This window comes from Chlorocebus sabaeus, chromosome 5 (assembly GCF_047675955.1).
Source record: "Chlorocebus sabaeus isolate Y175 chromosome 5, mChlSab1.0.hap1, whole genome shotgun sequence".
NCBI classification, from domain to species: Eukaryota; Metazoa; Chordata; class Mammalia; order Primates; family Cercopithecidae; genus Chlorocebus; species Chlorocebus sabaeus.
In genome coordinates this window covers 8,779,295-8,804,898 of record NC_132908.1, presented here as the reverse complement: position 1 = coordinate 8,804,898, position 25,604 = coordinate 8,779,295, and the positions used below count along the sequence as shown (strand labels likewise).

Genomic DNA, 25,604 nt, shown 5'->3' with positions numbered 1-25,604 from the left:
TTTTCCTTGAGACGGAGTCTTGCTCTGTCACCCAGGCTGGATTGCAGTGGCGCGATCTCTGCAAGCCTCCATCTCGGGGAAAAAAAAAAAAGTGCCAAGATCCACTTCCTGTTCTGAGAGGACCCCCGAGCCTACTGTGCAGAGGAACAGTGGCAGGGAGTGGGCCAAAGACAGGAGGTGACTGTCCAGAAGGAAGCAGCCCTAACCGAGAGCATGGACACTGCACAGAGGAAGCAGGTGTGCCCAGAGCCTGAGGTCCCAGCCCCCTCTTCTCTGAGACCCCCGGCAGAGGGATGCTTCCTGGGGAGGGGACTTCATCCTACACGGCCTGTGGGGGGCGCACTGGGGCAGCACAGGGGCCCAGTTTCCAGTCCTAGCCTGGCCTGCAATTGCTGCATGGTTTGGGGCGAGGTGATGTGAGCCTCATTTCCCATCTGTAGAATGGGACAATAACTCTCCGCCCACGTTCTCCACAGCACCATTCACAACAGCCAAGATTTAGAAGCAATCTAAGGCTGGGTGCGGTGGCTCACACCTGTAATCCCAGAACTTTGGGAGGCTGAGGTGGGTGGATCACCTGAGGCCAGGAGTTTGAGACCAGCCTGGCCAACATGGTGAAACCTCGTCTCTACTAAAAATACAAAAATTAGCCAGGCGTGGTGGCAGATGCCTGTAATCCCAGCTACTTGGGAGGCTGAGGCAGGAGAATCACTTGAGCTTGGGAGGCGGAGGTTGCAGAGAGCTGACATCATGCCACTGCACTCCAGCCTGGACAACAACAGTGAAACTCTGTCTCAAAAAAAAAAAAAAAAAAAAAAGGAAGAAACTTAAATGTCATTCATCAGTGGATGAATGGATAGAGAAAATGAGGTACCTAAACATGATGGAATATTATTCAGCCATAGAAGAATGAGATCCTTGGCCGGGCATGGTGGCTCACGCCTATAATCCCAGCACTTTGGGAGGCGGAGGCAGGCGGATCACCTGAGGTCAGGAGTTTGAGACCAGCCTGGCCAACATGGAGAAACCCCATCTCTACTAAAAATACAAATAATAGTGGGAGAATCAATTGAACCAGGGAGGTAGAGGGTACAGTAAGCCGAGATTGCACCATTGCACTCCAGCCTGGGCGATAGAGTGAGACTTTGCCTCAAAAAAAAAAAAAAAAAAAAAGGGATCAAAGAATAAGAGAATAAGATAGAAACAGGAGGCTGAGCATGGTGGCTCCTGCCTGTAATTCTAGCACTTTGGGAAGCTGAAGCAGGAGGATTGCTTGAGCCCAGGGGTTCCAGACCAGCCTGGGCAACGATGTGAAACCCTGTTTCTACAAATAGTAAAAATACAAATAATTAGCCAGGTGTGGTGGTGCGTGCCTGTGGTCCCAGCTACTTGGGAGGCTGAGCAAGAGGACTGCTTAATCCTGGAGGTAGAGGTTGCAGTAAGTGGTGATCACTCCACTGCACTCCAGCCTGGGCAATGGAGCAAGACCCTATCTCAAAAAAGAAAACAGAGAGAGAGAGAGAAACAGGAAACTCTGCAGAATATATGTCTGACTTATCAGCAGGGTGAGGTGAAAACCCCAGAAGCCGCAAAGGGAAAGAGGGTCAGATTTCACCACATGGAAGCAGGGAGAGGCAGTGCCCCCCAGCCCCATCCCACCCATTGCCTATGCCTGCTCCCCACCTTCTGCAACAGGAAGAGCTCCAGCCGAGCCTGGGCCTCTCGGGTGTTTTCTGACATAAACCCTGAGCTTTACGTCTCATCCTACCAGCCACCAGATCCCCATTCTCTAAGAAACATTTGCAGTGGGCCCTTGGCCATCCCGGGATGAAATCCATAGAAATATATGTTTCTTAACACACATGTTAAGACAAAGTTCAGGCTGGGAGCAGTGCCTCATGCCTGTAATCCCAGCACTTTGGGAGGCTGAGGCGGGCGGATCACTTGAGGTCAGGAGTTTGAGACCAGCCTGGCCAACATGGTGAAACCCCCTCTCTACTAAAAATACAAAAATTAGCTGGGCGTGGTGGCATGTGCCTGTAATCCCAGCTACTCGGAAGGCTGAGGCGGGAGAATCACTTGAACCTGGGAGGTGAAGTTTGCAGTGAGCTAAGATCATGCCACTGCACTCCAGCCTGGGCAACAGAGTGAGACTTTGTCTCAAAAAAGAAAAAAAAAAGTCAAGGCCAGGCACAGTGGCTCACACCTGTAATCCCAGCACTTTGGGAGGAGGCTGGGGTGGGCAGATCATTTGAGCTCAAGAGTTCGAGACCAGCCTGGCCAACATGGTAAAACCCTCTTGTCTGTACTAAAAACACAAAAATTAGCCGGGTGTGGTGGTGGGCGCCTGTAATCCCAGCTACACGGGAGGCTGAGGCAGGAGAACCACTTGGACCCGGGAGGTGAAGGTTGCAGTGAGCCGAGATTGCACCACTGCACTCCAGCCTGGGCGACAAGAGCGAGAGACTCCATCTCTGCGGGGAAGAAAAAAGTTCAATGTAATGCCCCAATGGTAACATAAAAGAAAAATAAAAAAGCAATTTATAGTAAAATCTTTATACACTACACATGAATACATATTTCACAACTTCATATGGATTCTACTGCCCCTAGCTGTGATAAATGCCACTCCAATCCTAACGTTGATCCAAGAGAAATGAAAACATGTCTCAGGCCGGGCGCGGTGGCTCAAGCCTATAATCCCAGCACTTTGGGAGGCCGAGGTGGGCGGATCATGAGGTCAGGAGATCGAGACCATCCTGGCTAACGCGGTGAAACCCCGTCTCTACTAAAAAATACAAAAAAACTAGCCGGGCGAGGTGGCGGGCGCCTGTAGTCCCAGCTACTTGGGAGGCTGAGGCAGGAGAATGGCGTGAACCCGGGAGGCGGAGCTTGAAGTGAGTTGAGATCCGGCCACTGCACTCCAGCCTGGGCGACAGAGCGAGACTCCGCCTCAAAAAAGAAAAAAAAAAAAGAAAAAGAAAACATGTCTCTACAAAGACTTGTACATGAGGCTGGGCACGGTGGCACAGGCCTGTAATCCCAGCACTTTTGGGAGGCAGAGAGGCAGGTGGATTGCTTGAGCTCAGGAGTTCGAGACCAGCCTGGGCAACATAGAAAGACCCGTTTCTACTAAAAATAAATTTAAAAAATTAGCCAGGCCTTGGTGTTGCGCACCTGTGGTCCCAGCTACTGGGAAGGCTGAGGTGGGAGGATGGCTTGAGCCTAGGAGGTGGAGGTTGCAGTGAGCCAAGGACATACCACTGCACTCCAACCTGGGTGACAGAGTGAGACTTCGTCTCAACAACAACAACAAAAGACCATACACTTTAAATGTGTGTATTTAATTGGATGTCAGTTATATCTCAATAAAGCTGTTGAAAAACAGGATTTTTCAGGGAGTGAAACTACTCTGTATGACACTGTAATGGAGATCCATGTCATTCTACATTTGTTCAAACAAACAGAACAAGAGTGACCCGCACCAGGAGTGACCCGCATTTAAACCATGGATTCTGGGCGATGACGTGTGAGCGTAGATTCCCCCACTGTAACAAATGCACCACTCGGGCGTGTGATGTGGATAGCTGGGGGGGCTGTGCATGTGTGCTGGTCAGGAGTGTCCGGAAAATCCCTGTATTTTCTGCTCAGCTTTTTTTTTTGATGGAGTTTCACTCTTATTGCCCAGGCTGGAGTGCAATGGTGCGATCTCAGCTCATGGCAACCTCCGCCTCCTGGGTTCAAGTGATTCTTCTGCCTCAGCCTCCCGGGTAGCTGGGATTACAGGCACCTGCCACCACGCCCAGCCAATTTTGTAGTTTTAGTAGAGATGGGGTTTCTCCATGTTGGTTAGGCTGGTCTCAAACTCCCGACCTCAGGTAATCTGCCCGCCTCGGCCTCCCAAAGTGCTGGGATTACAGGTGTGAGCCACTGCACCTGGCCAGTTTTTTTTTTTTTTTTTTTTTCCAGAGAGGATCTCGCTCTATTGCCAGACTGGAGTGCAGTGGTACAATCATGGCTCATTGCAGCCTCAACCTACTAAGCTCAATTTATTCTGCCTCAGCCTCCCAAGTAGTTGGGACCAGATGCATGTGCCACCACATCCAGCTAATTTTTTTTTTTTAGATGGAGTCTCACTCTGGCACCCAGGCTGGAGTGCAGTGGCACTATCTCAGCTCACTGCAACCTCTGTCTCCCGGGTTCAAGCAATTCTCCAACCTCAGCCTCCCGAGTAGCTGGGATTACAGGCGCCACCACCACGCCCAGCTAATTTTTGTATTTTTAGTAGATGGGGTTTCACCATGCTGGCCAGGGTAGTCTCAAACCCCTGACCTCAGGTGATCCTCCCAAAGTGCCAGGATTACAGGTTTGAGCCACTAGGCCCAGCCCTTTCTGCTCAATTTTGCTGTAAACCTAAACTGCCCTAAAAAGCAAAGTCCGTGTTTGTGTTTTTACAGACAGGGCCTCCCTCTGTTGCCCAGAAGTGCAGTGGCATGGTCATAGCTCACTGTAACCTCTGACACCTGTGCTCAAGTGATGTGCCTGCCTCAGACTCCCAAAGTTTTGGGATTATAGGCATGAACCACTATGCGCGGGCCTCTTTCTTTTGTTCGTTTCTTTTTTCCGTCTGTCTGTCTTTCTTTCTTTCCTCTTTCTGTCTCTCTCTCTCTCTCTCCTCCCTCCCTTTCTTTTTTTTTTTTTAGAGATGGGATCTTGCTATGTTGCCCAGCCTTGTCTCGAACTCCAGGCTTCTAGTCATCCTCCTGTCTTGGGCTTCCAAGTAGCTGGGATTATGGGCGTGAGCCACAGCGCCTGGCTGTGGATGAATTTTCATAAAGTGAACCCACCCATGCACCCAGACTGAGGGACAGAAGTTTACCAGATCCTAGATTCCCACCTTGTTCCCCGCCTGGTCATGGCCTCTCCCTACCCCACCCCACGGTCCCCACTTGTTTGACTATTTATTTATTGAGATGGAGTCTGGTTCTGTCGCCCAGGCTGGACTGCAGTGGCATAATCTCAGCTCACTGCAACCTCCACCTCTCAGGTTCAAGCGATTTTCATGCTTCAGCCTCCAGAGTAGCTGGGATTACAGGCGTGTACCACCATGCCAGGATAAGTTTTGTATTTTTAGTAGAGACAGGGTTTCACCATGTTGGCCAGGCTGGTTGTGAACTCCTGAGCTCAAGTGATCCACCCGCCCCGGCCTCCCAAAGTGCTGGAGTTATAGGCATGAGCCACTGTGCCTGGCCTTGACTTTTTAATAAACAGTTTAACTGAGTCATAATTCATACACCATACAGTTCACCCATTGAAAGCACACAATGCAATGATTTTTAGTATATTCACAGACTTGTGCAACGATCGCCACCATCAATTTCAGCATTTTCATCATCTCAAAAAGAAACCCTTGTACCTTTTAAGTGTCAACAGTCTAGCCCCCATCCCCACCGCCACCCCCAAGCAACCCCTAATCTACTTCCTGTCTCTAGAGATTTGCCCATTCAGAACATTTCATACAGCTGGAATCACACAACATGCGGCCTTTGGCTTCTTTCTCTTAGTATGTTTTCAAGGTTCCTCTGTGTTGCAGCACGCATCAAGATTTAGTTCCTGTTAATGAGTGAATAGTTGTCTACTGTATAGATACACAACATTTTGTTCATCCTTTCATCACTCGATGGACATCTGAGCTGTTTCTACCTTTTGGCTATTATGAGTAATACTGCTATAAACCTTACTCTGTCACCCAGGCTGGAGTGCAGCCGTGCAATCACCAATCACTGCAGTCTCGATCTCCTAGGTTCAAGGGATCCTCCCACCTCAGCCTCCCCAGTAGCTGGGACTACAGGTGGGTGCTACTACTCCCGGTAGTTAAAATACTTTTTTTTTTTTTTTTTTTTGTAGAGAAGGGGGCTTACTATGTTGTCCAGGCTGGTCTTGAACTTGTGGGCTTAAGAGATCCTCCTGTCTTGGTCTCCCAAAGTGCTGGGATTACAGCCATGAGCCACCTCGCCCAGCCCAAGAATTAAATTATTTATTTATTTTTAACTTTTTTTTTCTCCCGGAGACAGAGAGTCACTGTCGCCCAGGCTGGAGTGCAGTGGCATGAACCTGGCTCACTGCAACCTCCACCTCCTGGGTTCAAGTGATTCTCCTGCCTCAGACTCCCAAGTAACTGGGATTACAGGCACCCACCACCAAGCCCGCCTAATTTTTGTATTTTTCGTAGACATGGGGTTTCGCCATGTTGGCCAGGCTGGTCTCCAACTCCTGAGCTCAAGTGATCCGCCCGCCTCGGCCTCCCGAAAGAGCTGGGATTACAGGCGTGAGCCACCGCGCCCGGCCTCAAGTAAATTTTTTTATGGACAAACATTTTCATTTCTCTTGGGCGCGCAGACACCTAGGACTGGAGTTGCTGCGTCTTGTGGAGACTCCAGGGTTCGTGGTTTGAGGAACCGCTGGGCTCTTTCCACAGCAGCTGCGCGGTTGTTCCCACCAACCGTCTAGGACGGTTCCTTGCCTGGCATGGACCAGTTGGTTTCGCTGCTGGGCCTTTTCCGCAGTGGCCCCAGTAGCGGCTGCAGAGTGAGTCAGGCACAGTCCTCACCGCGCCCTCCGGGGGCACGGTGGTCCCAGGCGAGCTCCGGGGACCTCTCTCCTTCCCCGCGTCCCTCAAAACCTGGTCCTGGGGTTTGGACTCGCGTTCAGGGGCTGCTCTTGACTGGTCGTGCCCATGGGCTGGTCGCCTCTCTGTGCCTCAGTTTCCTCTCCTGCAAAACAGAGGTAACATTTTTTACCTCCAAAACAGGACTCAAGGAAGGCTGGAAATGAAACAAGAAAAGAGAACAAAACCAAAATCCCAAACGGGAAAATAAAACCCTGTTTTTCTGGTGTGTGTATGTGTGTATTTTTTCTTTCTCTTTTCGTCCTGTCTGTTTTTGCTTGTTTTCTTCTTTCTCTCTTTTCATTCCTTTATCTCCTTTCTGCAAAAAGTGACGCCCCCCGGGCTTATACGGATTTTGGAGCCAAAAGCAGGTGGGAGCCGCACCTGGCGTGCGTGGTGAAGGGAAGGAACGGCACGGGCGCAGAGACACAGTTCCCCCACTTTGCAGGGGCGTTTTCTGCCGGTGGGTGCAGCCCAGCCCCGCCCTGGCCCCTACGCCCCGCGCTCTGCGCCCCGCTCTCCCGCCAGTCCCAGGCGCGGACACAAAGGTCCTGTCCGGGCCACTCCTGCCTGCCCCACCCCTTCCGTCCTGGACTCCCTCCTGCAGCCCCATTGGCTGGGGCCTCCTGGGGGCGGGGCTCGGCGCCCCACCCCCGCGGGCCACGCCCCCTCCCCATCTCGGAGCTCCCAGTCCGAGCGAAGCGACTGGCGGAGCAGAACGGATCGCGAGGTAGGGACCTCTTCTCGGGGACCCCCAGAGGGACAAGGTGGCCGCCGCTGGCCCGAGTCCCCGGGAGCGGCAGATGGGGCCTCGGCCTCCTCTGTCCCCATCGTCCCCCCTCCTACAGGGTCTTCTAGCTCGGCAGCGGAGGGCTCCCGGCTGGGTTTCTCCGGGCCTGTTTGGGGAACGCGCGTTGCTCCTCCCCGGGGCAAGGGGTGGGTGTGGCAACAGCGGCAGGGATTCTTGGCGGACGTCGGGTAGCACTTCCCGCCTGGCCACCTGTTCTCTGCGTGCAGGGGGAGCTCTCCCCGCCCTCCCCCCGCTTTTGCCTTTGGGAGGGAGCCCTGGAGGGGGGACTCGCGGGGCGGTGGGGCGAGGCGCGGGGGGCGTCGCACGCGGGAAGCGGAGCCACCCCCCGCCGGGCCTGGCCGCGCCAGCTGTGGCTCGAGGTTGGGACGGCGGCCAGGCCCGGCGGGGGAGGTGGGGAGCCGTCCTGGCGCCGCGCGATTAGCCGCATCTGGGAGGAGGAGGAGCCGCCGGGCGCGCTCGCCCCGGGTGTTTGCGCCCGGATGGGGGTGGGGGGGCCCTAGGCGCTGGAGAAAAACTTCATCCGCGCCCACAGGCCCCCTTTCCGCAGGCTGCGCTGGCGGCCCAGGTTTGCAGGCCGGAAGTGAAACGTTCTTTTTTGATTTTTAAAAAGGAAGCCTCCGGCCCTACGGTTTTCTGGGGTTGGGGTGGATGTGTGTGCGGGGGGAGGCGGAGACGTCCCGCTCCAGGCAGGGCCTCGGGTCTCATGGGTGGGGAAATCTCACTGCCAAATAGGAGGCCTTTCGGAGCCTCTGTTCCCATCTGCAGACTGGCCTGACTTCTCCTGGCTTAAGAGGGTGTGTGAGAGTAAAAGGAGACGGCTAGCCCCGTGCCGGGAGACACGTAAGCTACTGTTTTTTAACTTGCTGTTTTGACATTTCTCAGTCTCTCTGCGCCCAGTCTTGCCCCTCTCATCTGCTCGCCACTCTGAAGCTAGAGGGAACTTGTAAAAACAATCAGCTCAGATCAACCCCCCGCTGAAAATCGTCCACCGAAGTCCCATTGTCGTCTAAGTCCCCGACTTCTCAGCAGGCCTTCCTGTTATCTTCCGCCACTACCTTCTCCAACCGCTCTCTGCCTGTGTTCTCCCACCCTTCGGGCCTTTGGCCCTCCTCTGGGCTCGGGATCCTCCTTGGAGACCCCGCCGCCCTTTGCACTCCCTGGGTGGCCTCGGTGATGACCATGGGTTCTCGATGCTGGTCCCTTCAGGGCAAGAAAGAGTGGCAGAGCCTGGCTCGGAGTAGATGCTTTGAATGAGCTGTGCTGGGCCCTGGGGTGGGGTTGAGGGTGGTTGACGGTGGGTGCCCTAGGTAGATGAACGGCCATTGTTCCACGGAGTGGCAAAGCCAGTGCATTTGGTTTGTGTTCCAACAGCAGGGACAGGAATGGGAGGGAAGGTGATTTCAGATGGGCTCGTGCCTGACAGTTCCACCATCAGCCGCACAACTATTGTTGACTGAACCCGCCGTGCGCTTGGCATTTTCGCGGCGGCATCTGCACAGCGTCCGAGCCCTGCGACGCAGCACCGTTCCTGTCCCCTTTGACAGATGAGGAAACTCGGGTGGGGCGGTGAAGTCGCTTGGCAGGGGTCACTGAGGGAGTGGGGAGCAGTCAGGGCAGGTTTGAGCCAAAGCCCCTGAGAATGGAGGGAAGGATGGAAGAATTGAGTGAGGGAGGAGTGTAGAGTAGGGTTCTTGTTGAGGAGGGCTTAGGCTTCCCCCTGGAGGGGCAGTCCAAGTGGAGAGCTGGGGCGGGTGCAGGGTCCCAGGTGGGTGGTGGCGGTGGGGTGACCGTCTCCCTGATGGGAGACGGTTGAGGCCGTCCACGGGTGCTAATGGGGGCACAGGCAGCGGCAATGTTGGAGGCCCCCTTGGGTTCCCGGTACACTCCTCGGGTTTCCAGCCTCTTCCCAGCACTCGGGCTCTTGAGGGCGGAAGAGCTATTCCCAGCTTGTCTGGGCCTGGGAGGGGGCTCCGGGCGGACGTGGGCGCCGGGCTGCACCTTCCGCGCCCGCCTGTTTGCACTTCTCTGTGGCAGCTGGCTTCAGGTCCTTAGCCAGCGGAGGACTGGCTCCGGCCTGGCTGCCCCCTCCCCTTTGCCTCCCATCCCTCCCCCTGGCCTCTCCAACCCCCATCCCTTCCTGTCCCTCCTCCCCTTCTCACTCTCTGCTCCTCCCTCGCCAGACCCCCGCTCTCCCCGGAACAATGGAGGGAATGTGGCTAGGCCAGCCTGGCGCTGCTGCGTCAACCTCTGGCTCATTCTCGGCCTCTGTGGCTTCCAGGGACCCTCCACCTGGGCTCAGCTGACCCGCCCCGCCTCTCGGCCCACGTGCCGGCAGTTCGGCCAGGCTGGGGCTCAGCTGCGCTGGGGACTGGGATGGATCAGCTCAGTATCTGTGTCTGTTTACGGAGAAGGAACCCAGGTGCACTGAGGTAACTTTGCTATTCTTCTAGTCTCACCTCCATCCCTGCGCAATTTCCCTTCCACCTCTTGCACTGCTAAGCCTTGGGCTGTGAGATGGACCAGTGTAGCAGGGCTACTGCGGTGTTCCCTGGGCCAGGGACAGCTGCCTCACTGGGGGCGCCTTCTTGGCCAGGAATCTCGAGCTTGTAATCCCAGAACTTTGGGAAGCCGAGGTGGGAGGATCGCTTGAGCATGGGAGGGCGAGACCCACCTGGATAACATAGTGAGACCTTGTCTCTACAAAAAATTAAAAAATTAGCTGGGTGTGGTGGCACACGCCTGTAGTCCCAGCTACTTGGGAGGCTGAGGTGAGAGGATCCCTTGAGCTCAGGCGGTTGAGGCTGCAGTGAGCCATGAGTGCGCCACCAAACTCCAGCCTGGGTGACAAAGCAAGACCCTGTCTCAAAAAAAAAAAAGAATCTCAGGCCCCACCCCACACCTGCTGAGTGGCAATCTGCATTTGAACAAGATCCCCAGAGATTCCTGACTGCACTAAAGTAGCAAGTAGAATCACTGGCTTAAACCTCTGTGCCTTAGTTTCCTCATCTGTAAAACAGGGGTGCTAAAAGTGCCTCCCCTGTTGGGTTGATGGTTAGATGCATGTATTTGATGTTTGTAAACCCCCAACAGGGCCTGACGTGGAAGTCTGCGGACAGTGGCTGTAGGGTGTATGAAAGCACTATAGCCTGCCCTGTCCCCATAGTGCAGGCCACTATCCACCCACTACACCTGTCAGCAGTGGGCTGTCCCCGGGCTGGAAGCTGTCCCAACACCATGCCCAACCCTGGCATTCCCCAGCCAGCAACGCTTGGAAGACTCAAGACACCCTCATTTTGCAGAGCAGGCTTGGAGAGGTTCTTGCTTTGCCAAGAATGAGGTGTCTGACTTGAACTGAACTCTTGTCCCCCTGCCCTCTATCATCCTGTCTTCAATAAAGGGGCTGAAGCTATTAAGAATGGAGTCTCTGGCCAGGCATGGTGGTTCAAGCCTGTAATCCCAGCACTTTGGGAGGCTGAAGCGGGTAAATCACCTGAGGTCAGGAGTCCGAGACCAGCTTGGCTAAAATGGTGAAACCCCGTCTCTACTAAAAATACAAAAATCAGCTGGGTAAGGTGGTGCATGCCTGTAGTCCCAGCTACTCGGGAGGCTAAGGCAGGAGAACTGCTTGAACCTGTGGGACGCTAAGGCAGGAGAACTGCTTGAACCTGGGGGACGCTAAGGCAGGAGAACTGCTTGAACCTGGGGGACGCTAAGGCAGGAGAACTGCTTGAACCTGGGGGACGCTAAGGCAGGAGAACTGCTTGAACCTGGGGGACGGGGGCTGCAGTGAGCTGAGATCGCTCCACTGCACTCCAGCCTGGGCAACAGCGGGAGACTCTGTCTCACAAAAACAAAAATGAATGGAGTCTCCTTCAGTCAGCTCCCTCTCACTAGAGTGTAAATGGCTGATAGCGCTGCTAAAGCCCTCCTTGCACTAAGCACCTGGCTGCTTGGCTCCCGTTGATGTGGGTGGTGGGTTTTCAGGCCAGGAGGGCAGGAAGTTGGGGAGTAGGTTACAGGGGTGCTGCATGATTGGGTCATAAGTCTCCAGACATGGGGGTAGGCTGAGCAGGGGCTGGGAAAGCCAGAGTCTTGGTACCCAGCTGAACTCCAGAACCTTCCAGGAGGAGCTGCAGAGCCTACGGAAAATTCCCAGGCTATTTTGGGCGGAGGCCCCCTTCTCCCTGATGACACACCCGTCCCTGGGGCAGTCAGGTTGGGCGTGGCTTCCTGCCACCATCACCCTGGGCTCCCTCCCTTGGCCGGGCACTCATCAGAGCCTGGGGGCTGACTGGCGAAGGGGTTGCGTGGCCAGCTGGGTACCTCCTGGTGCAGCCTCTCCCCCTTACCCTGCTGGCTTTTTCTCCGAAGCATTTCCGCTGTCTGACCTACTCTGTATTTCACCAGGGTCTTTATTAGCCAGGCGACCCTGGGCAAGTTACTGGACTCTTTGTGTCTCGGTTCTCGCATTAGTGAACTGGGAATGGAATGAGCTGAGCTGTGTGAAGTGTTGTAAGCAAGCAGTCTGGCCCCAGGACACTGCTGTGGTGGTGGCAGTCATGGTCTGTTCCACTCCTTTATTTGTTGATTGAATAGGAAGTGGCAGCATTCATCAAGGTCCCCTATGGCAGCACAGGTGCCCAGCGTGCTGTGAGGTGAGGCTCCCCTGGTCCATGTACGTGTGCATACAGACGGTAAGTTCGTGCATGCATACATGTGTGTGTGCGCTCAGATGCAGATCCAGCCGTGTGTGGGCACATATGTATGTGTACACATGCCTACACACATACACATATGCATACACCTACATACGTGTGCACACAGCACACATGTACACGCAGCCCGGCAGTCATGACATACCTTGGGCGTAATATTTCGTCTGAGTTTGTTGCAGGCCAGACGCTCATCCTCGGTCTGGCCCGAAGCTTCCAGCCAGCCTGAGCAGCGGGTCTGTTTGCAGCCTTCCTCCCTCCCCCAGCTGTGGGGAGCTGAAGGCTAGTCACAGAGGGCGGGCCCTGTCTTCTGCTGGGGACACTCCAAGGCCATGCCTGGTATTGCTGGGAGAGCAGTGGCTGGCTGGCAGCTGGGACCGTGCTGGTGGGCGGGGCTGCTGTGTGACCCCATCCTTGTGTATGTGGGTATTATAGAGGGGACACAGCAGTGGCCGGCCAGAGCCTCAGAGCTGGCTTCTGGGTGCCTGGGTACCCACCCCCCAGCGGTTTTCTTTCCAGCTGGACTTTGCCCGGCCCTCCCCCGCACTGAGGTCATTCACTTTACTAGTCCTACTGGGGAGTGGGTGGCCCTTGGCCAGGCCTCTTCTGGCCACCCCAGCTGGACTCCAGCCCAGTTGGGCCATGAGAGGCTGGATAAAGCTCCTGGGACTCCCAGGTGGCACCGCCCCTACCCCTAGTCACGTCTGCTCCCTGTGCCTCAGTTTCTTCCACTATCAGGTGAGCAGGAATGTAGCCACCTCCTGCTGGGCTGGGCAGGGTGCTGAGCACACACACCAGTGCAATGGCCGCCAGCTGGGGCTTTGGATCCTAATGCTGGCTAAGAATGAGCCTCAGAAGCCGGGTGTGGTGGCTCACAGCTGGAATCCCAGCACTTTGGGAGGCCAAGGTGGGCCAGTCGCTGAGCCCAGGAGTTCAAGACCAGCCTGGGCAACATATTGACACCCTGTCTCTACAGAAAATACAAAAAATGAGCTGGGTGTGTGGCACGTGGCCATAGTCCCACAGCCCAGGAGGCCGGGGTGGGCAAATCACCTGAGCCCAGGAGGTTGAGAGGCTTCAGTGAACCATGATCATGCCACTGCATTCCAGCCTGGGTGACCAAGTGAGATCCTATCTGGGGGAAAAAAAAAAAAAAGCCAGCCTTGGGGCCATTCCTGGACCGTCCGGAGACCCTGCTCTGTGCCAGCGCCTGTCCTGGGCCCTTGGGACATAGAGGGCCCTGTGCTGCCCTCAGACTCCTCACCGCTACAGGCCATGGGCTTCCCTTGGCATCTCCCAAGGATTGGGTGCACTTGGGGTGTTGAGGGGGCTAGGGTGGAGAAAGAAGGGGACCCCCCATTTTGGATTTGTGCCATTCACTCAGGGGAAGGTGGGCATAGTTAGGGGTGTGCAGACAGGCAAATGGGTGTGACAAATGGAAGATGCAAGGAGGATGACGATGGTGACAGTGATGATGACGCAGCATGGTTCCTGAGCGGGCCCTGCCCTTTCCACCGCCTCTCCTGACTCCCGTTCCTAGTCCCCCACCTACCACATGGTGTCCCCACTGACCTCAGTCCCACCCAGACCCTGCCAACACAGGGCCTTTGCACAGGCTGTTCCCCCACACTTGGAACAGCCTCCCTCTGTTTTTCAAATGGCTACCCCTTTCTTGCTGTTCAGGGTCCTGCGGGCACCCTGATTAGCGTGTGTACTCCCACCCTTCTGCCCCATCCCCTTCTGTTTCTTTACAGCCCTTTTGGGATCTGTAATGAGCTGGTTTATGTTTCTTTAACTGTTTATTCCCTACCTTCAGGTTCATCCCTTTGTCTCTGTGGACTTGAACAGTGAACAGGGCTCAGTATTGGGCATGTGTCTGTTGAGTGACTTTATGATGACAATTCTAACAACAGTTATAGCTGACAGTTATTGCCCACTGAACCTGGGTGGACAGTGTGCCTAGTGCTTAGTGTGTATTATTTTGTTTTCACTTCAGCCTGATGGTGTGAAGTCGGGACTATTATAATTCCCATTTTCCGGATGTGGAAACTGAAGCCCAGAGAGATTAAGTAACTTGTCCGAGACCACACAGCAGGCAAGGGGTAGGATTAGAAGTCAGCTGTGCTTCATTAACCAAGCGTGGTGGCGGGCACCTGTAACCGCTGCTACTTGGGAGGCTGAGGCAGGAGAATCGCTTGAACCCGGAAGGCAGAGGATGCAGTGAGCTGAGATTGTGCCGTTGCACTCCAGCCTGGGCAACAGAGCTGGACTCCGTCTCAAATTAACAACAAAAAAAAGAAAGTCAGCTATGCTTGACTCCAGGAGAAAGGAGGGAGGGAGACTTCAGATAGAACAAGGCAGAGCCGTGCCTCTCACTGTGGAGTTGCCAGGCCACTGTTCCCATGTGCTGTCCTGGGAGGCCTGGACAGGGCCCTCCCCTCCCAGGGCCAGCCTCTTTCCTGGAACTCTGGGCATTGAACATTCTGGGACTCTATGACCTGTGCTGGTGGGTCATGCGGGGGTCCTGGCCCCTAGGCCAGCAGCTGGGGCTTTTTTTGAGGTGGGGGCTCCCTGGACTCAGGGTCCTCCCTGGCCGCAGCTGCAGCTGAGAGAAGGGACAGGAGGTAGGATGCCACCTCCTCCAGAAGGCCAGCCAGCCACCTCCTTCCCAGCCCACAGAGCTGAGGCCAGACAGGGGAGGGTGGAGCAATGTCGGGGAGGAGTTTTGACATCTCAGGGAGGGGGCAGCCCTTTTCCTCTGAGCAATTGGGCCTGGTTCTTGGGTGGCTGTGGTTGAAGGTGGTTCGGGGGGTGTGGGGGGATTTCTGGGTGATGTAGGTGGAAGACTTCTATAAATGAGGGGACCGGGGTGGCAAACTGAGGTTGAGGGTTGTGAGAGCTTCAGTTCTTTTCCACGAGCTGCTGGAAACCTGGATTTTGAGGAAACCCCCTGGGATGTTGAAGATAGTTCAGGCCGGGCGTGGTGGCTCATGCCTATAATCCTAGCACTTTGGGAGGAAGAGGTGGGAGAATCCCTTGAGCCCAGGAGTTTGAGATCAGCATGGGCAACATAGCAATACCCTGTCTCTATAAATTAAAAAAAAAAAAAAGAAAAATTAGGCATGGAGGTTGAGGCTAGAGCACACTGTGATTATGCCCGTGCACTCCAGCCTGGGTGACAGTGAGACACTCAAAAAAAATTATATATTGTTTTTGAGACAGAGCCTCACTCTGTCACCCTGGCTGGAGTGCTGTGGCATGATCTCGGCTCATTGCAACTCACACCTCCCTGGTTCAAGCAATTCTCCAGCCTCAGCCTCTGGAGTAGCTGGGATTACAGGCACCCGCCACCACACCCAGCTAATTTTGTATTTTTAGTAGGGACGGGTTTTCTCCATGTTGGCCAGGCTGGTCTCAAACCCCTGACCTCAGGTGATCCACCTGCCTCGGCCTCCCAAACTGCTGGGATTACAGGCGTGAGCCACGGCGCCTGGCCCATTCTTCAAATCTAAATTTGAAAACCCCGTGGGACCTGAGTCAAACCTATTCAGGGCTGCTGCTGTCCCTCCTGGCTGTGTGGCGTTGAGTGGCTTCCTGAGTTAGGCTTCGAGCTACTTCATCTCGTACCCCCATCACCAGCCCTGTGCGGGTGCCAAGTGATGCCCACCCAGCTGCCCAACTTTGCAGATTTGGAAACTGAGCCCAGAGAGGGGAAAGGACTTACCCAAGGGTGTCACTCTTCCCTCTGAACCTTGAGCTGAGGCCACGTTAGAGCCGCTGCCTTTGCATTCAATATTCAGTGTTCACTGTGTACAGCGAGTGTCCTGCTCTTGACACATTGTCAAAAGCACAGCAGTAGTTAAGGAATTCCCTCCCTCCAGCCCTCCAGCCGGGTTTATGGGTGCATACTAGGGGTCACGGAAGGAATTTGATTTCATAACAGCAGCGGTGACTTGGGCTGCATGCAAATTCACTGGGCCTGATGGAGCTGGATGGAGATGGATGCAGCCTTGGAAATCTTCCCTTTCCCTTTGGGTCCTTTGGGCTCCCCCAGCAGGCCCCCCTGTCCTGGGTGCAGGCTTGTGACAGCTGCTCAGGGATGCAAACAGGGTGCCTGAGCTCCCTCTGCGATGTTTTCCGCAGTTTCCTGAAGGTGGACGCTGCGAGAGGGTTGTGTTTTTGCCTCTGCCTCCCTGTAGTGTCTGGCTCACAGCAGCGTCAGGGAGGGTCTGTGGAGTGGCTGAGTTTGGATCTAGGTGGTTGGCATTAAAATCTCCTTGGCTTTGGGTTTTCTTTTTTTTTGAGACAGTCTTGCCCTGTCGCCCAGGCTGCAGTGCAGTGGTGCAATCTCAGCTCACTGGAACCTCTGCCTCCCGGGTTCAAGCAATTCTCGTGCTTCAGCCTCCAAGTAGAGGGGATTACAGGTGCCTGCCACCATGCCCAGCTAATTTTTGTATTCGTATTAGAGACAGGGTTTTGCCACGTTGGCCAGTCTAGTCTCGAACTCCTGACCTCAAGTGATCTGCCTGCCTCAGCCTCCCAAAGTGATGGGATTGCAGGAGTGAACCACTGCGCCCGGCCCCTGGCTTTGGGTTTTCGGCTCACCTTCCTGACCTGCCTCCTTCCCTCCCACAAATATTCACTGTGTGTCCCGAGTGTGCCGGGGTCCTTGCCTTGTGCTGGGGACATGTTGGGGACTGATGACGTCCTGGTCATGGGGGAGGATGTGGCATTTTCATGAAGAACTATGATTGAGGGGGGCCCACGACCGCTTCAGGAGCCCAGAGGAGGCACCTGACCCCGCCGGCATGCTCCCAGGCAAGGTGGCAGCAGTGGAGGTGATGGAGAGGAATGAGCCTCAGATACTGGACTCTCAGACCTGGACATGGGGGTAAGCACTGGGCTCCTACCTCTAAAGGCATGAGCCCCTGAGAGCCTGTTCTCCTTCCAGGTCAGCCATGTCATCTGAGCCTCCCCCACCACCACAGCCCCCTACCCATCAAGCTTCAGTCGGGCTGCTGGACACCCCTCGGACCCGCGAGCGCTCACCTTCCCCTCTGCGGGGCAACGTGGTCCCAAGCCCACTGCCCACTCGCCGGACAAGGACCTTCTCAGCGTGAGTCTGGAGTGGGCTGGGGACACTTTCTCAGATGGGTCTCTTGCTTGAGGCCAGAGATTCACTGTGTCTCTGGCCATTTTTGGGCGCCAGTGTTCCAGGCTGTCAAATAGGCAGACCTGGGGCTGGGCTGTGGGCTGACGGTGAGAAACTAGGAAGGCGCCTTCTAAATTCAGGGTACTGCCCAGCCCAGAAGAACCTGTTGGGAGCTGGGAGTGGCAATGGGTGGGCAATTGCTAGGGTCAGAATCACTGGACTCTAACCACACATGAGAGTCTGTTTCCCTGCAAGACTGAATTCTGCAGCTGCAAAATGGGCGCAGTACCAGGGCTGCAAAGGACCCAACAATGCCTGGCAGATGCAGGTCTTAGGCCATGGGAGTGGAGGATGCTCCTGTTATTAATAATTCATCATTAGTTTCTGGAGGGATGCTCAGTCATCTTTTAGTTCAACTCCCTCTTTCCAGGTGGGAAAACAGGCCCGAGAAAATTTGCCTGGGTCATCCACAGAGTCATTTTCACCAGAGTCTGTGTGAGCAGCTCCCAGAGTTGTGCAGTCCTCAACCTGTGTGACTGTACATGGCGGTCCTGGCCAGGGCTTGATGGGGCACAGCTGTGGGCAGGGGCTGGAATGAGCTTCGTGTGCCCAGGAGAGCTGGTGGCTGTCCTGGAGCGCTGATGGGGCCCCTCACACTTCCCCCTCTCTGTCAGGACGGTGCGGGCTTCACAGGGCCCCGTCTACAAAGGAGTCTGCAAATGCTTCTGCCGATCCAAGGGCCACGGCTTCATTACCCCAGCTGATGGTGGCCCCGACATCTTCCTGCACATCTCTGAGTGAGTGAGCGGCTGGTCTGGGTGGCCTGGCTGGGGCAGGCACTTCCTTGGCGCTGTGGAGGTGGGGATGGCGTGTGACTGTGATGGGCGCTGGGCGTGAGGATGAATGTCTGGGCCTGTGTGAGTCTGCCTTTGGCTGGTGCTCCAGGTGTGCCCCTGCGGTTGTGTTGGGTTGGGGTTGTGAGACTGTACAGAGCTGTGTCGGGATGTGAGGCTGGGGGCGACACGGTACCTGTGATTGTGCCTGGGTGTGTCTTTATGAATGGGTGTGTAAGGTTTTGTGTGTGCCGGGCGTGGTGGCTCATGCCTGTAATCCCCGCACTTTGGGAGGCCGAGGTGGGCAGGTCACCTGAGGTCAGGAGTTCAAGACCAGCCTGACCAACATGGTGAAATCCTGTCTCTACAAAAATACCAAAAAAAAAAAAAAAAAAGTAGCCGGGCATGATGGCGGGCGCCTGTAATCCCAGCTACTTGGGATGCTAAGGCAGGAGAATCGCTTGAACCCGGGAGGCAGAGGCTGTGGTGAGCCGAGATCTCGCCATTGCACTCCAGCCTGGGCAAGAAGATTGAAACTCCGTCTCAAAAAAAAAAAAAAATACAGAGAGATCTGCTCAAGATCACATAGCCAGAAAGTGATGGAAATGGATTTGGGGGTGCCCGGCTATGCTTGTGGGAGACAGGGTGGTGGCAGCTGTGCATGGTGCATGTGTGTGCGTGTATGGTTTTTGTGTGTGTGTGTGTGTGTGTGTGTGTGTGTGTGTGTGTGTGAGCAGCAAGGACTGCTAAGGTGAGTCCGAGTGCCCATTGTATCTGGCCAATGGGGAAGGATACCCTGTGAGCCTGGGGAGCCCTGTTTAGCCCGGGGACCAGGCCGGCTTCCTGCCCTCCTTTGCGGGAGGTGGACTGGTGAGGCTGGGGGCTGTCCTGCGCCTTTGCTCCAGGAAGGAAGTTTGGGGTGGACCCCTTTCTCCTGCTGCATGCTCACTGACGTCCTTCCTTCCTGAGTGTCTTGAAGCCCTTGGGGAGCCTGGGGCGGGGCGCACACATCCTAGGGCTGGACTGGAAGGCACCCAGCCCCCCATGCCTCACCTCCGATCCTCTGGGCAGCCTTTAGACAGGCGAGGACCCTCGATCTGTACCCCCTTCCTACCTGCTTCTTTGGCCTAAGCACCCCCAAGTCTTTTACTTCAGGCAGGGGCAGACAGAGTCCTACTCCGCACAGCACACCCACAAACACAGAAACCGCATTTCTGAAAAGAGGGGCCCGCTGCAGTGGGGCCCACCCTCTGCCCCATGCTTACACATCAGATCGGCAGGCAGGAGAAAAAGGCCAAGGCGACGCATTTCACAGATGAACGCACGCATGGATGTGTAAATGTATTTTCATACTGCCTCGTCCCAGAAAGGATTTTGAATCAGTAAGGAAAACATAGAGGTTGGGGCAAAGAAATACTTAGAAAGATGGAAAAAGGAAGATGGAAATACCGTGATGTCTGGTTCTGCTGCTAGAAGTGGGCTGCAGATTTATTTCTGAGCACCCTGGTGACCAAACCAAAGAGGGAAACACTCTTCACCATATGATTCTCCAATCAAAACAAACCAGTTACTAGGGGAGCTGGCTGGCCCTGGCATTTAGCATATGAAGGGGGTTTTCCTCTGGGGGGGGTCTCATCAATGGGACATCAAGATGCCAGTCTCATGTGAGAGGGTGACTTATGTCCCCTAGAAAGTAAGGGAACCGGGCTGGGTGCTGTGGCTCACACCTGTAATCCCAGCACTTTGGGAGGCCGAGGTGGGTGGATCACCTGAGGTCAGGTGTTCGAGACCAGCATGGCCAACACGGTGAAACCCTGTCTTTACTAAAAATACAAAAATTAGCTGGGCGTGGTGATGTGTGCCTATAGTCCCAGCTACTCCAGAGGCTGAGGCAGGAGAATCGCTTGAACCTGGGAGGCGGAGGTTGCAGTGAGCCGAGATCGCGCCACTGTACTCCAGCCTGGGCAACAGAGTGAGACTCCATCTCAAAAAAAAAAGGAAACTTCCTGGGAGTGGTCACAGGGAGAGGCCCTTCCAGGAACTAGCTTCAAGCACCAAAGGGACCTTCTTGAAGGCTCACTGGAGGCTGGCCGTGGCAGCTCACGCTTGTAATCCCAGCACTTTGGGAGGCCGAGGCAGGTGGATCACTTAAGGTCAGGAGTTTGAGACCAGCCTGGCTAACATGGTGAAACTTTGACTTTACTAAAAATACAAAAATTAGTTGGGTGTGGTGGCACATGCCCATAGTCCCAGATACTTGGCTGAGGCAGGAGAATCACTTGAACTCGGGAGGTGGATGCAGTGAGCCGTAATCACACCACTGCATTCTAGCTTGGGTGACAGAACGAGACTGTCCCAAAAAAAAAAAAAAAAAAAAAAAAAATAAGGCTTGCTGGGAAACTGGGAAAATTGAGAACAAAGACACAGTGTGGTTTCTGAGACTCTTGGAACCAAGGGCTGCTATGCTGAGGAACTCAGAAAAGCCCTGCCCAGGCCACCCCTCAACTCCGATTCTTACTCCACGATGGCCTCGTTTCTCTCTGGCTTGGACTGGCCGTCTTTACTCTTCATCCGCAAGCCCAGTCTCTCTCCCACGTTTCATGTCACCATGTGAGCACCCACAGGTGGCTGAGCTCTTTCAGTTCCAACATCAAAAGTCCCAGGGAAGGAGCTGATTGGGCCAGGGCCTCCTTGGCTAGGACAGAGGCTGGGGGCAGTGTGGCAGCTCCCTCTGGTGGAGGGGCAGTTCTCTGGAAAGAGGTTCCCGGTGGTTGGTCGGATGGTGCCCGCTTTGGTGGCCCTATGACCAGAAGGGTGCTGGTGTCTTGGGTGTGGCGTCTTGGGAAAGGGAGCCTTGTCCCGGTGTGAGCACTGACTGCTTTATTTGTGCCCCTGTAGTGTGGAAGGGGAGTATGTCCCAGTGGAAGGCGACGAGGTCACCTATAAGATGTGCTCCATCCCGCCCAAGAATGAGAAGCTGCAGGCTGTGGAGGTCGTTATCACCCACCTGGCACCAGGCACCAAGCATGAGACCTGGTCTGGACATGTCATCAGTTCCTAGGAGATTCTGGAAGCACCCCTTCTCCTGTGCTTGTGGGAGACTTTGCGGGCAGGCGGCGGCAGACACTGGAGATGACATTCTTCCATACGAGACGGGGCTTCGGCAGGGCATGGTCCCTTTCAAGTATCTCCTGGAGGAAGGGGTGTGGGGGGCAGGCGTGGGGTGTTCCGGCCACCAGCACAGCCTCTGACCATCACAGCAACCTCTCACCATCTGAAGTGCATTAAAAGCATTTAAAAAGGAGAGGTGCCCACTGGTGGCTGAGTGGAGATTCCAACCCCAGCCCAGGGAGTGGATCAAGGGTGATATTTCTCCAGCTGCTCAGACATAGGGGTTCAACCCACAGACCCGCTTCCTCCTGGAGCTAGAGGCTCCAGATTCCCGGATCTGGCCCACTGGCAGCTGACATGGACCTTGTGTGACTTCCCCAAGGCAAATTTCCACCTAAGTGCCCCTTGCACCTCTCCTTGGGCCTGGGCAAAGCAGTTTTCTAATTCTTGGCTTGGTTGGTTCCAGGGGAGCTGGCTTAAAGCGGGGGGAAACGGGAGGGCGGTCTTTGGATTGGACGGGTTTTGCCTTTTGGTGCCTTTGCAGTGGGAGGCGGCATAGCTGCCTGTCTGGGGAAGACAGTTTATCCCAGCACTCCCACCCCTGGGCACAGCAGGCTGGTACTGGGAGGCTGAACCCCTCTTAGAGCCTGACCTTTTCATCTGCCTTCTGGTCGTGTAACCATCACTCAACAGCCATTTCACAGCCTGTCATTATGGCGGCAGGGTGGGGGTGGTGGGAAGGGCCTGTGGAGGGGGCAGGGTCTTTGTTTAAAAACTTTGTCCTGATCCACCCAGAAAAGAGTGGGTAGCTTGCATCCTGACAGCCTGGCAAAGTCAAGAAAGTTGAAGGAGAAACATACCTTTGGAAAGAGGGTTTTCTTTAAAACTAGTGTTAAGAAATGCTTAGGGATTTTTTTTTTTCTTATTTTTTGTAACTAAAGTTTTCACCCAGAGCTGGCTCTGTTTGCACCTTGCTGCCAACATTGCAAACTTTTTTTTTTTTTTTGCGGGGTGGGAGACAGAGTCTTGCTCTGTTGCCCAGGCTGGAGTGAAGTGGCCCGATCTCGGCTCACTGCAACCTCTGCCTCCAGGGTTCCAGCAATTCTGCCTCAGCCTCCTGAGTAGCTGGGATTACAGGCGTGCACCACCACACCCGGTTAATTTTTGTATTTTTAGTAGAGACCGGGTTTCATCATGTTGGGTGAGATGGTCTCGGACCCCTGACCTCAGGTGATCTGCCCATCTCGGCCTCTCAAAATGCTGGGATTACAGGTGTGAGCCATCGCGCCCGGCCTGCAAACTCTTCTGTAGGTATTTCCGGTAAACAAATCCTTAGATTATCTTTGCTGTGGTTTTGGTTTGGCTTTAGTCGTGATTTAAAAGTAGAAATAGCTGGGCATTATGTTTTGAAATTTATGGCCTGTATGTAGTCAAGAATCCACTCGTCAATGCAGGGAAGCAAACTTTTGGAAACTGGCTTTTGGGCAGACAGTAAATGTCCAGAAAAGAGGTCGTTTGATGCTGGAAGCACAGATAGCTTCATCAGGTACTTCTCATCTCTGATGAGTTTGTCCTTTCAGCCTAAGAACTGCTGCTTTTGAAAGGGGGTGGAAGGGAGTTGTTTTAAAATAGGCAAATACATGTGTTGATTGCGAGCATGTGGAGAAAAAGGCAGTTCCCACCGCAGTTAGGTCCTGGCCAGTGTTTCCTCGCCTGCGACGCTCCTTGTCCTCACCCTCCTCTCCCGCCTCTGCCTTCTGCTGGGTCAAAGGTGGCCTTTTTCTCTCCAACCTTGCATTGTTCCCTGGTGGCTTCCCAAGGGCCCATCTGCTGGTACAGTCCACACTTCCAAAGCCAAGACCCGAGAGGGCTCCTTTGCTGCCCCAAGCTTCTCTCTCTCTCTGTCCTCGCCTTGGCGTGGGTGGCGTTGCTGTGACCCTATGTGCTGGCGCTCTGGCAGGCTGTGGCCGGCAGTGAGCTCTGGGGCATTGCATTCTGCCATTCAGGGGTGACCTTTGGATTCTGTCTCGGCAGAATCCTTTGTCAACGGCTCTTGCTCTGTGCTTCCTGTTTGGCCACAGCTCTTTCAGTCAGTGGGTATTCTAGAACTGCAGGATGTCACAGCTGGAAGGGATGCGATACCAGTTTTCAGAAGGGGAAACTCCTGGAGGCTCTGGGAGGGACGGAGGTTGTTGCTGACCGAGGAATAGCTAGAACTGAGGATTCTTGAATCCAGATCTTGCCTCCCATCAGCCGTCTTTCTCCCAATAAAGTTTTGTTTTGTGTAAGGCAGTGCGTGTGTTTGTGTGGAGGCTGGCTCACCTGGTTTTTCCTTTTAAGTGGTCAGGTGAGGGTGTCTCCCCCAGGTGAGGCTGACACATTCCACTTGGCAGTCTGTTGTTTTAGGAGGTGGTGAATAAGAAGATGGGATCATCGGTTTTTCTTTAGTCATCATTCTGTAGCATGAGAAAGCTTAGCAGGAAGGAGAATGCAGCTTCCTGGCATCAGAAAATGCCACTAACTTGGTCAGCAGCTGTCCAGTGCCCTGTTGAAGCTTTTAGGATGTTGTGTGAGTTACACCTTACTCCCATGATACACCTGTGGGAAGAGGGGACCGGCCTCGGGGTGCACTGTCCACAGTCCCTGGCTCATTCCTGCTGTAGGGGTTTTGTTTGTTTTTGAGACAAGGCTGCCCTGCAGCCTGGACCTTGTGGGCTCAAGCGATCCTCCTCCAGCCTCCTGAGTAGCTGGGACTACAGGCATATGCCACCATGCCTGGCTAATTTTTAAATTTTTTTGTAGAGAGCATCTTGCTACATTGTCCAAGTTGGTCTCGAACTCCTGTACTCAGACCATCCTCCTGCCTCAGCCTCCCGCAGTGCTGGGACTACAGGTGTGAGCCACAGCGCCTGGCCACTGCTATAGACATTTGATGAATGTTTGCTAGGCTGGGCACGGTGGCTCACACCTGTAATCCCAGCATTTTCAGAGGCCGAGGCAGGTGGATGGCTTGAGCTGAGTTTGAGACCAGCCTGGGCATCATGGTGAAACCTGGTCTTACCAAAAAAAAAAATACAATTAGCTGGGCATGGTGGCATGAGCCTGTGGTCCCAGTTACTCTGGAGGCTGAGGTGGGAGGATTGCTGGAGTCCAGGAATTTGAGGCTGCAGTGAGCTGTGATTGCACCACTGCACTCCAGCCTGGGTGACGGTGACACCCAGTCTCAAAAAAAAAAAAAATGGCCGGGCGCGGTGGCTCAAGCCTGTAATCCCAGCACTTTGGGAGGCCGAGACGGGTGGATCACAAGGTCAGGAGATCAAGACCATCCTGGCTAACACGGTGAAACCCCGTCTCTACTAAAAAAAATACAAAAAACTAGCCGGGTGAGTTGGCGGGCGCCTGTAGTCCCAGCTACTCGGGAGGCTGAGGCAGGAGAATGGCGTAAACCCGGGAGGCGGAGCTTGCAGTGAGCTGAGATCCGGCCACTGCACTCCAGCCTGGGTGACAGAGCGAGACTCCGTCTCAAAAAAAAAAAAAAAAAAAAAAAAGCTTGCTGTTCTTCAGGCATGAAGTCAGGGGCTGGAAGCAGATGAGGCTTGAGGGCCCGGAGCTGGCATGAGAGTCCTGGGATGGATATAGCTTTTCAAGGTCCATAGCAGGGGAGGAAGGGTTTGTTTGCTGTTGGAGCGGTGGGAGTGAGGGCAGAAGGTGGGCAGGTGTGAGAACTCCTGTTCTGGGTTTCCAGGAGAGCAGTGACGGGCAGGGGCCACTGCGGGGTTGCTGTGCTCTGCTGGGAGTTTGCTCTGGCCGGTGTCTCCCAAGGGAGGCAGTGATTTTGGGTGCTGCAGAGATGGGCATTTTTCTTGTCAATATGATACAATGATTTCCAAAGCATATTGGGGACAAACCAGCCCATCAAACCTGTTTAGGGAGAGGCTAACGGAGGCACTTAGCTCAAAACAATGAGATCTGCTGACTTACTATACGGAGTACTACCTGGGTGGCACAAGGAAGGGTTCAGCAAAAGCTGAAGGTGGGGGCTGGGCGTGGTGGCTCACGCCTGTAATCCCAGCACTTTGGGAGGCTGAGGTGGGCAGATCACTTGAGGTCAGGAGTTCGAGATCAGCCTGGCCAACATGGTGAAATGCTATCTCTACTAAAAATGCAGAAATTACAGCCAGGTGCAGTGGCTCACGCCTGTAATCTCAGCACTTTGGGAGGCCAGGGTGAGCAGATCACTTGAGGTTCAGGAGTTCAAGACCAGCCTAGGCAACATAGTGAAACCCCATCTCTACTAAAAATACAAAGATTAGCTGGG

The 25,604-nt window shown here is 54.5% G+C and overlaps 1 protein-coding gene and 1 long non-coding RNA gene across 8 annotated transcripts; one reads left to right on the top strand and one right to left on the bottom strand.

Moving 5' to 3' along the window:
- Positions 1-5,246: 5,246 nt before the first annotated feature.
- Positions 5,247-7,163, bottom strand: LOC119621180 (uncharacterized). Its single transcript, XR_005237720.2, has 2 exons — positions 7,052-7,163; positions 5,247-6,773 (listed from the first exon to the last, which is right to left on the bottom strand). It is a non-coding gene; the product is annotated as an uncharacterized lncRNA (long non-coding RNA).
- Positions 7,164-7,288: 125 nt separating this feature from the next.
- Positions 7,289-21,479, top strand: CARHSP1 (calcium regulated heat stable protein 1). 7 transcript variants are annotated; one of them, XM_007985243.3, is made up of 6 exons: positions 7,379-7,397; positions 8,244-8,318; positions 9,757-9,907; positions 17,142-17,306; positions 18,017-18,139; positions 21,074-21,479. In XM_007985243.3, exons 3-6 carry the CDS (start codon positions 9,852-9,854, stop codon positions 21,234-21,236), a joined length of 507 nt encoding a protein of 168 aa, XP_007983434.2. In that variant the 5' UTR covers positions 7,379-7,397; positions 8,244-8,318; positions 9,757-9,851; the 3' UTR covers positions 21,237-21,479. The 7 variants fall into 7 exon arrangements, with proteins under 7 accessions (XP_007983441.1, XP_007983434.2, XP_072871267.1 ...); XM_037989862.2 differs by lacking the exons at positions 7,379-7,397; positions 8,244-8,318 and adding exons at positions 10,876-11,045; positions 12,075-12,133 and having other exon boundaries at positions 9,659-9,907; XM_007985265.3 differs by lacking the exons at positions 7,379-7,397; positions 8,244-8,318 and adding exons at positions 10,876-11,045; positions 12,075-12,172 and having other exon boundaries at positions 9,659-9,907.
- The last annotated feature ends 4,125 nt before the right edge of the window (positions 21,480-25,604 follow it).